The sequence below is a fragment of the Wasmannia auropunctata genome, unplaced genomic scaffold (genome assembly GCF_000956235.1).
Source record: "Wasmannia auropunctata unplaced genomic scaffold, wasmannia.A_1.0, whole genome shotgun sequence".
Taxonomy (NCBI): Eukaryota; Metazoa; Arthropoda; class Insecta; order Hymenoptera; family Formicidae; genus Wasmannia; species Wasmannia auropunctata.
In genome coordinates this window covers 1-11530 of record NW_012097950.1, presented here as the reverse complement: position 1 = coordinate 11530, position 11530 = coordinate 1, and the positions used below count along the sequence as shown (strand labels likewise).

Below are 11530 nucleotides of genomic sequence, written 5' to 3'. Positions count from 1 at the left end.
GGNGGGGGGGGGAAGGGGACGTGTGTACTGCTTGTAGATATACGCAACTTAATATCACAAATTCGTTGAAAAACCATACGCAAACACGATCATTGGTAGGACAATTATACGGCGATGCGCAGTGACGCGGATACTGCGCGCGCCGGCACACTCATACACATGTTTAATTACAGTATTCGTACAAGTGCTTACGACGTACTCCTAAAAACGCCTCCTCCCTTCGGCGTTCTCCCTTTCTCTCTCTTTCTCTCTCTCTCCCTAATCGGTAAATTGACTATTAATATTCCCGTTGAGAATTTTACAGATTCAGTCAGGGGCTCGGTGCGTGGAAAGTCTCCTCCCGCGAAAGGCGCGACGGCATATAATCGCGCGTGCACGAGGCGCCGAGGGGCGTCGAAGAGCTCGTCGAGCCTCATTTCGCGTTAGACGAGACCTCTAAGTCGATTTAAACCCGTGGCTTAATTAATTACGATTAATGATAATTTTTTTTCTATACATGAAAAATATCTAGACTCTCTTCTGTCAGTTGATTCACGTTCGATCTTACTTAGAAATCGTATCGACTTGGTTCATTTTCCAATTCTTTGCAGCAGTCTTTTTTTTACGTGAAGTTAGAACGGACCGATCATCTCGTTCGCGAGTTATTTTTCGAATGTTTTTTTTTTTAGTTTATAAGTATATAATAAGAGTTTCTCACAATAGAAACTCGCATAAATTTCTAATAAATTTTAAATAGCTATCCCATAATTTATAAATTAAATTAGTTTTGCCGCTCGGAGAAAATAGGAAGAGAGAAGAGCGATAAAGAAATTCTACACGGTGGAAGTGAAGCGTCAACGAGCCATTCGGGATGACTAGAACGGACCACGTTTCTCTCTCTCTTTCCCTTCGACTCCTCGTGCACGCGTACCTGATATACTCCGCGCCGTTGCTTTTCGCGCTCCGATCTCCTTTCAGAGATGACGTAAAATAAATATTAAAACTATATCGAGATATATCAACGGTGAGCATATTTTAGCGAATGCGAATCTCTCTTTCTCTCTGTGTTGTCTGTATGTTCGTACGTGTTCTCTGTCTGTATGCATAATATATATTTGTATTTATATTTATATATATATATTTATTTATTTATATTTGTATTTATATTTAGACTTTTATGTCCGCTATACCGTAATTGTAATAATTACACTGCGCGCGCGCGCGCGGTAACTCGTGCCCCTTTCCTTCCTCCGTTTAACCATTTTCCCCCCTCCCCCCCTCTTCATTTTCGTCGTGCGCCTCTCTCTTTCTCTATATATAAATCCATATTTATAATATATTTATATAATATATTATAATATTTAATAGTATAATGCTATCGGTAATGAGGATGGCGGTGACGATGACGATGACGACAATGAGCCGATGTCGCGACAACTAACGATACCTTAACGATACCTATATAATTCCTATTTATGGCAGACTATCTAAAACGGTAGGATCAACGTCCGTCATGAACGAGAGTGCGTTTGCTTTTCGGGACCTCCTCCGCATTCAGGACAACGTAAATAATGTTAACGCAGTTCGTTCGCGGATACCGCGCGCGGTGGGTAGGTGGGGTGGAGGGGGGGGGGACGTCTCTGTCGTGCAGAGAGGAGCGAAGAAACGAAGGGGTTCGCCGCCGGCGCGACGAATCATGCCCGTCTTCGAGAACGGTATCGCCGGTATCGTGTCAACGTATATATGTATATGTGTGTGTATGTATATATGTTTGAATGCGTGTGAATGCCCTTGATATTAATCGTTACAACACATCTAACACGTTCGCGCCGATTTGCGCGACATTTAAATAATAAACGAACGATATCCCGGCTGCGCGAGGACCACACGCCGTTCTAAGATCCGACACTTGACGACAAACGACGCCGATATTACACCTACACGTATATATATATATATATGTATATATAGGTGTATGCATGGGAGGAGTGGGGAGGGGAGGGGAGGGGGTGATTTTTACCGACGACGGTGTGTGACCGGATGAGCGACTGGGAGAGGGGGGGAGGTGGTGGATCACGTTAGAAAAAGTCTTGTCGCGCGCGTGTCTTTGGATATTTTCACTACGTAATAACGTACTATACAGTTAAATATACGCTGCGACTTCTGTCCGCCTTCTGCTCGCCCTTTACCACCTTTCTATACCGTGTCGCGCTATTGCAACGTTCCTTTATATGCACCTTCGACCCCGAGTACGTGTGTCTCTTGTGTATGTGTGTATGTGTGTACGTGTCGTGTCCACGCACCGCGGATGACACCGACCGGCGAGGTGCCGCGCGCGTGACACGCGCGGTGCGTGCGCGACATCAACGTCGTGTACTTAGTACTTTCACTATATGGCTGCACAACTACGAGGAGGTTGCCCCTCGCCGTTCGTCGAGGATTTTCCGTCCACTCTCGGCGAAGGGATCAGGCGTGCTCACTCTTTCGCCCTCGAAGATCCTCCGAATGCTCATTCATGATGATGATCCCTGCCATCCGGCGACGTGACGGACCGGGTCGTCTCGATCGAGGTCTCACGTGTACCCATTTCGGATGACGTGGATCGCGTTACTCGGTGCGGTGTGACGTGGAGACACGGCTACATGCTCGGCTGATTATTCCTCCTCCTCGCTCTCCTCCGCCGGACCGTACATGTCGGCCAGCTTGTCGAATCTCGGGCCCCAGGCGCCTAAGTACTCGTACTCGTGTTGCTCATCATCTGTACCTATATAGAATTTAAAAGAGATTGATAGCTTAATACAAATAATATATTAATAGAAAATATATTTGTATTATTTATCAACACGAATAATATTTCATATTATGACGAAAGAGTGAAAACAATTTTAAAAAGGAAAATTTGGAAGTCGGAATAGCGCACTTTTTTTTGCAAAGTATGCAAAATATTAGATATCTCAAAAATTCGTCCTTTTACGTACCGGAAGCTAATGATTCCAGAGAACCCGCGGTGCTTCCGCCACCCTCATACGCGTAATTCCGTAAATCGTCGAAGGGGGGTGCGTTTGGATCACTGTCGGCCCTCTTCTTGTGATCCTCAATGAAAACGCCGACGTTCGGCTCCGGTCCCAGCGGATCTGAGAATAACGCTTTGATTATTCTTTAATTCCCATGGACTTATTCCGTTTCGCTTTTTTAGTAATAAAAAAAATATATACATATATACGTACAGGCAACTTTACACGGTGGCAGCTTGCCGCCCATCTCCGGTATCGGACCACCGATCGGGATCTGCAGAGGCGTGATATCGAACGCGGTCATGTCGTCCTCTCCGCCGCCCTCGTCGTCGTAGTTGATGATGTTTTCCCTCACGTCGTCATCCGGTCCGGGGTACTTTATGTGCGACTCTCGTCTTCTGTTGTAGACGACGAATACCAACACGAGAACTGTAATTTTGCACGTTAACGAAATTAATTCGCATTGCCCGTGTTCGGCGACGGAGTCGTTGTCAATATAGCGAAGTGATACTTCTCTGCTGACTGAGAGTTCAAGCAAGTGCAAAGTGTAACAAAATCCACAACAGCAACGACTGTGCTCTATGATATCGCAATGTGCAAAACAGGTGTTGTCAGTCTTATCAATCGGAACATCATTCCCGAAACGAAAGCTTATATTGGCTTATCTTGTGCGGTCTTGGATATGCAGCTCTGGTTAGCATTCGTAATGCAAAGCGCGTTGGGAAAATAATTGAAGCGGACACGCGCACGTGGAGGAGGTAAAAAAAAACGAGTGTAGTTAAAAAAAGGAGAAGTAAAATTTAAAAAAAAAGACAAAAGCTTTCGTAGCAGAAACTTGTTTTATTTTTCGATCATTTGGGTTGCCACAAAAATAAGAACTGAAACATATATAATTAAACGTGCTTAAAATCATAAAATAAAAAGTAATATTGTATCAAAAGTATATACAATAACAATTCGTAAAATAACAAGAAGACAATAGGAAGAAACAAGAGGCATGCGTTATGTCAAATTATATATTTGGTGTTTTCAAATATTCAATTCGCGTGTATACTAACCGAGAATAATCAAAAGGCAGACGAGAATCGCCGCCAACGCGCCCATGCTCAGCTTGAGCGTTTGACCCTCCTGGACCAGCTCGCAGTTCTCGCCCCAGAAACCGTCGGGACAGATGCATCGGTATCGGAATCGCGGGTCCTGATTGATACATCTGCCACCGTTCAGGCAGGGATAGTCAATGCACTCGTTTTTGTCCATGCACCCTTTGTTATCCGGCGAGGGAATCCTCCCCTCCCCGCAACTGCGACGAAGAAATTGCATTACGATATAGCGACTGTCTCGAAAAAAACTTAACGAATGCAAGTAATACTGATACCCACGTGCAGTCGTACTCGTTCCAGAGATCGATGCACTCGAAGGGATCCTGACATATGACATTGGCGCACGGCTTGTTCGACGGACAATTCCTCTCCAGATTTCGCGCCATCGTCGCTTGACCCCATTGAGTGCCGTTCATGGCGGGTGGTAGCGGAAGATGTTTCCCCTCTAATCTTATGTCGTCCAAACAACCTGAGATTTTTATTAAAAATTACTTAAAATCATTAATAGCTAAATTTATTTTGTTACGTAAAAAATTCGAAATAGACGTGATTATAAAATTCTCAAAATGAAGTCGATCAGATTTCTTTATTTCTCAAACGAAACTGTAATTTCTTTTACGTAACTTATATCCAGATATATATTTTATTTTATAGTTATAATTAAAAATTATGCAGAGTTTATCTGCCATTTAAATAAATACATATAAATTCAAAATATTATTTTAAGTTGATACTGCAATAATAAAAGCGCATTTATATTTAATTGCTTCCATGAAGCGAACTCAGAGTTATACCTTTCTGATAATCCGCGTAAACTTCAAATGTGCGAACGCCAGTGTATTCCGCCTTGCCACCCGCGTAGACACCCTCCTGTTTGTCGACCAGGAGCCACTGGTGGCCCTCGAAGGAGAAGGTCTCGTTGAATCTACGTCCCTCACCGCCGTCCAGCTCCAAAGTTGCGGCGGATCCGTATCTCGACACTCTGACTGTGTGCCACTGTCCATCGTCGACGGCTATTGCCGAGAGCCAGATGTCTCGCTCTTCTGTCCTAAGACTGTTCAGATTATATCTGAAGTGCAGTCTGCTGTCTTTGATCTGGAAATATAAACAAACAGATGTGGCAAACAATCCGTTAAATTTCTTTTTTTTTTTTTTTTTTTTAACGAACTTAACTTATTCGAAAAGTAATGCACGTGGCGCAATTTAAAAATCTAGATTTTTCGAAGGCAGGTATATTTGAAGACACATCAGAAATAATTTTAGATAATTAATTTTGTTCTATATGTATATGTGTCTAATAAGTAAAAGATGCAGATTTTGTGATCACACATTTTACTTTATGCAAAATATATTTTGTTAAAAGCAATATCGAAAATGAGTCATGCAAGAATAATACAGTGAGATTAAAACGCTTCAAATTGCAATCGTATGCGACTCGAATATTAAACGGCGAATAATTAATCCTTCATGAATAATAAAATCGTTTAATGGGCTGCTGTGTTTTGTAAAAGGATCTAGGAAATATTTGATGTGAAAAAAAAAGTAATCCTTCAATAATTTTTAAAACGCGTCGCGCGCTTACCTCCAAAATGGCGTATTCCCTGTTGTGCTGGTCGCTCACACGGAACAGCTCGCCGTGAATCTCGCGGGTGCGGAATCGCAGCTGCACCTGAGTGGAGTACTTATCCGGCTCGAAGGACAGCGCGTACTTGACGTAGCTCTGGGGCTTGAAGGTGGTCGGGATCGTCGGCGTCATGCATCCCGGGCCGGTCCAGCCGGGATTGCACTGGCATCTCGCCTCGGTGAAGCTGCCGACGCAGGTGCCGTGCTCCCAGCAGCGCAACGTCGACTCCTGATTGTTGCAGCTCTCCTCCGTCTGCGGGCAGCCGGCGACGCTGTTGCGCGAGAGGCCCGGATGGGCGAGGTCGTACAGCTTGCTGTTGTGGAACAGATTCTTGATGCAGCCGTCGAAGCCCTTGCCCACCGGCATGTGCTTCCACTTGTAGTGCGTCGGGTCGAATTGCTCCACGTAGAGACCGCCGATCTGCAGCGGCGCGTTCACGTTCAGGTACTCGTTGAACGGCGGTATCGTGCCCGTGGCCTGGCAGCTAGTGTCGTTGAATTCCGGCTGGTTCCCGTCCTCCAACTCGGATATCTCCGCGGATTTGCAGAAGTCGATGATGAGCTTCACGGTCTGCGGATAATTCGCGCGTTAGGAATATTTTACATTTATAGAAGATATAGTAATTATTCACAGTTGAAAATGTAGGTGCAGTACTAGTGTTGCATAATCTGTATTTTTTAAAACTACTGCTGGTGCATCCCCCAAGATTTGTAAGCGAATAATATAAGTAATATCGATGATTTTACCTCCGTATTCCAGAAAATGTCAAGTCGATGCCATTCGCCGTCGTCCAAGGTTTTCTTCGGTTTCACTTTCAGCTCCAAAGTGCCAGATCCAAAATCGATCAGTAGCCTCGGTATACCGCGTTCCAATTCGACCGAAATAAAGTCTGTCGATATTTAAAATTAGTGTAATAAAATCATTGAAAAACGTTAAAGATATAAAAGTTCAAGGAATGAGAGATCTTACCGGAAACCATTGTCTCGTCGACTTCGGGAGGAACAATCGGGCCGTTGTACAATAACAGCCCGTCAGATTTTCTCGTGATAAACTCGAAGCTCAAGTGACTGTTGTCGCACATCTCCAAAGCGGGATACCACGCCCACCCGTTGCCTCGAAAACTTCTCGCGGTCTGCTGACACCTCGGACCGTTGTAGCCAGACGGACATTGACATCTGGAATTGTAAAACACATTTTAAAAAAACTCTAACAATAATCAAAAGAAGATAATCGAAATTATTTAAGAGAATAATCATCATAATTCATTTTTATATTTACAGAAACGACAAAGAGTCTCTGTTGCCAGCAAATTTCGCGCAAATGCATTGCGATTCGCAATATATAATTCAATTGATTTTCACTTACGACAATCCGAATCGATCTTCCACGCAGCGTCCGCCGTTGTAGCAAGGGCTGTTCCTGCAGGACTCGCCCTTGCTGAAGTTCCGCGCTCCGCAGGTGCACTCGGCTATCACGTCCACGCGCACGCCGACCAGGGCGGTCCGGTTCGCGTTCACCATGTACGGCAGGTTGCTGATATCGAGGGTGTTCGTACAACTGCCCTCGCACATCTCGTTCTCGTAGTAACACTCGTCGATGCCGACCATAGTTATGTTGATACCCACGTCTTTCTCGATCTGATTCGGAGATGTGATTTAATTAACGCGTTATATATTAGAAATTTATTTTAACTCGTAATCTTTTATTCAATGTAATTTTTGAAAGCATTTATAATATCTTCAAACAGTTTAATTAGTATGTGTTCTATTAGGAATTTGATTTCTCTTGATCTTCTATTCAACGCAAAATTCTTTCAAAGCATTTGAAACTGAATCTTCAAACAGTTTCCGTGAATGACATTCACCTCTTCGCGATGCATAAGTACGATGCCGTTAAGCCTGACCGGTTTGTAGTACAGCGAGCCGTGTGCGGCGAATCTAACGTCCGTCAATGGTGGATGGACTCTCCTTAATTGAACGCTGAAAACGTCCACGTTATCCCTGTCGATGTTCAGTAGATGCGACAGCTTGTCCCTAAACAGATCCGCTTTGCTCCGCGACAGAGTTTGATTCTGAAAGTTAAGTAAATCTTATAGAACCTACGCTAAAATACAAAGATTATTTAAAAAGAAATTATTCGTAAAATTTAAGAACCAAAATCTATTTTTATTTATTAAAGAAAAATGGCTAATAAAATGTAATATGTCTACATCAATTATATAATATTTAATAGGATTTAGAGGATTTAATAGGATTTTCTCACCTGATAATTCCAGACACGAATAAAGTCCTCGTCCGTTATCCCGGATATTCGAACCGAGCCTGAGTTTAACACCGCCTCGTGCGGGATATTTTTGACGGTGACGGTCACGTTCGCGGGCACGTCCGTCTGCGTGTGCTTCCGATCGTAGACCTTGAACCGTAGGTGATACTTGCCGTCGTGCGTGGCGGATTTCATGTAAATCATCCCCGAGTCCTCGTCGAGCCTAAATTGCGCGTGCTCCAGTCCCTCCCAGTAGAATTTCTTGTCCGGCAGATCCCAGTCGTCCAAATCGTACACGTACACCCTACCTATCTCGGTATCCGGCGATTGTCCCTAAAGAGAGAGAGAGAGAGAGAGAGAGAGAGAAATTAATTAAATTATATTATGTACAGAGCTGTCCAGAAATCAACAATTGCTTGATGTAATTTTTTTTTGGGTTCGTATTGTCGGTGTAAAAATTTAGATATTTGATTTGATATAATTTAGATACGTACTGCGTAATTATATACAAAGATTTCCTTGGAGCCAGGCTGCATTTTATTATCATTAACGTCCCCTATGATAACCGTCAAGGTACTGGTCCCAGACATAGAAGGGTTTCCGGAATCTTTGATGACAATGGGAATCAGGAACTCCTTTTGTTGCTCCCTGTCAAAGGATCGTAAAGACGACACTACGGCCATTCCGTCTCCATTAGCTCCCTCTGAAAAATAATGAGAGGACGAGTGATAAACTGCACTCTGAAACCCATTTCTATTCAACTGCATTTTTTGTAATTGGAACGAAATATAATGTTGCGTAAAAGCTTCGCAAATTGTCTTAAAGAATAATTTGCGCTGAAATTTATTTATTTAATTAACGAAACTTACTGTTGTCGCTTTCAACCTTGAAGCTAGCTCTGATAACATCGTTCGCGTTGGGGTCCATCCGGAAAGTGAACGGAGGGCCGTTGCTCCTTGACCGATCGTCGTCATCGGTAGCGAGAATCTCGACGACCTTCTTGGTTTGCGCGTATTCCGGTAAAACTGGACGATAATCCTTGAGGAATCTCGGTGGATTATCATTAATATCCTGTACAACGACTGTCAGAGTAGCTGTCGCGGTTTTAGGCGGTATTCCATCGTCGATCGCCAAAATTTTAACCTGAGAAAATAGATTTTTGTATGTTAAATAATTGTATTTTTAATCGTTCTTACATAAATTCACATTTAATTTTAGTTAGATTTGGTATTAATAATACGTAAATTTTTTAATCGGGATTTATAAAAGTCTATCATAATTTTATTTTAACCAAACGTGATATTCCAGTTTTTACCACACACGTGATTATTTAATAATAATATTAAAAAAATATACGAATTTTCTTAATCTGTATTGACATTTTAATGTTTACCTGATGGCGAGGAGTTTCCTCGCGATCGAGACTTCTCTGTATCGATACGGTGCCATTCTCATTGATGAAGAACTGTCTCTTTCGATCGGAGCTCCTGTCGATGGAATACGAGACCTTGCTCTTGCCACCTTGATCCGGATCGGTGGCCTTGAATGTTTCCAGGCTGCTGCCAATGCGAGCATTCTCCGGCACAGTAGTCTCGATATTGGCTTTCTCGAATTGTGGCTGATTGTCATTGATATCTCGCAATTTCACGACCACCCAGGAATAGGCCACGTGGTATTTGTCGTTGTCATTGTCTTCACCCTGGAAAGACAATTGTCCGATTAAAATCGTTAAATTGTTGTGTACACGAGAGAGTTATTTTGTATTCATATATTTCACACGCACACAATAATTTTATAATTTAAATATACGAGAAAATTAATTTTTCTCGTAAAATTATTAATTTTCAGAAAAACAATTTTAATTAAAAATTTTGTAAACGCATTTGATAAAGATACTTAATTAAAATTTTTATTAACGCACACGCAATTTAAATACAAATTTTACAAAATTATATTTAATATTAGTATTTCTTCATACTATGTGCTCTGTTTTTATCGTTAAAAGTCAACATCATATATTTTTCTTTGCTCACCTTATCGTTTACTTGTATCCTAAACCTAAAGCCATTACTCTGCAGTTGGTCCTCGTAATCCAGCGATTGCACAATCTTCAACGATCCAGTGCCGTCGTTGTTTCGTACCATGGTAAATTTGTCGGCACCGTAACCGCTGTTCTCGATTACCTGTGTTACATCATGAATTATTATTTTTCAATATTGCTAAGCATTGTTGTCAGTGTATTGAATAACAGAAGCTAGTGACTGTGTACTATTTCAATCTCAAAAATTCGCTCCATTGAAAATATATAGAAGCGCAATCAGACACTTTACGATATTTCTAAAATTCTATTTTCATCTCCTCTTATGCGTATTAATTTAATTTTATGCACTTACCTTTTTTTAAGTTTACGCGTATTATATTTATGAAAATACAACGCGTCGTAATTATGAATTTTATTCCGGTAACCGCTGATATATAGATATATATATGCATATATTTTTTCATTTACATATTACAATAACATTTTTAATTGCGCGTTAAGTGAAGGTAGCGCGGAACGCGAAAGAGTGCAACGACCTATGTGATTATTTTAAACAACCTATTTCGAAAGCCTATTAAAAATTTCGCGTCGCGCTCGCGTAAGGGGATATACCTTGTATTGGAATTTATTGGTCTCGTCCTCGTCGTGGACGGTTACGGTGAGTATCGGCATCTCCGGCAGATCTGGCCCCTCCGTCTCGTCCACTTCGGTGAACCACTCATCCTTCGTGAATTGCGGTGGCATGTCGTTTATGTCTTTGACCCGTATCGATGCCGTTCCGGTGCCTGCCAAGAAATGCATAGAAATGCTGCAACGATGCCTCTCCGTGGAATATCCTAGGCGGCTCTTAAAATATGCAAAACGGCATTGCTATCGCTCGCGGAAATATCTCGCAGCCGTTTCTGTACGCGCGTGGTGTGGCACGGACTTTCCGACTTTCGTACTTGAATACAGATGAACATCCGAAATGTAACTGATAAAAGACGCGTGGTGAGAAAGCGGTAATATTTTATTAGGCGGGTGTAAAAAATAATAAGAATGTAAAATAAGGAGGAATAGTCGATCGTACTCGTTTTACATTCACGACAAATTTTCTACTGAATAGAATTCACAGAAGTAGCACAAAAATTAATTATGAATGAAAACTGTCACAATTGTTAAGACTTTACTTGAGATATTAAGGGAGATAGGAACAAACGATAACGATGATTATTAATAACTGCAATTAAAAAGGGGTGTCCCTAGTAAAAATTCCGTTAGAAATGGATAGAATATGCTGTTTTACTATATGCGTTTTTTGTTCCTGCAATTACGGATAGAAGCTGATGAAATGTGATGCAGGTTCCAATAGAACAGTAACAAAGCAGTGGGAAAGGCTTGTAACTGCTTGTAATTGATTTTATGTGCAAACGTAATTACGAATCCTATCCGTTTCTATACACATTCAGTTTTGAATGTCTATCCGCATCTGATTGCAGAACCTGATGGGATATCTATCTGTATTTTTAAT

At 41.9% G+C, this 11530-nt stretch overlaps 1 protein-coding gene across 1 annotated transcript; it reads right to left on the bottom strand.

Moving 5' to 3' along the window:
• Positions 1-1599: 1599 nt before the first annotated feature.
• Positions 1600-10805, bottom strand: LOC105462377 (neural-cadherin-like; the record flags this gene model as incomplete). Its single annotated transcript, XM_011708903.1, has 17 exons — positions 1600-2743; positions 2958-3113; positions 3207-3422; positions 4052-4293; positions 4373-4562; positions 4888-5188; positions 5676-6287; positions 6464-6606; positions 6687-6892; positions 7083-7354; positions 7582-7788; positions 7980-8312; positions 8474-8682; positions 8849-9122; positions 9373-9678; positions 10013-10162; positions 10633-10805. Coding segments are annotated over 17 exons (4100 nt in total), but the record flags the coding sequence as incomplete, so codon positions are not given.
• Positions 10806-11530: the final 725 nt, after the last annotated feature.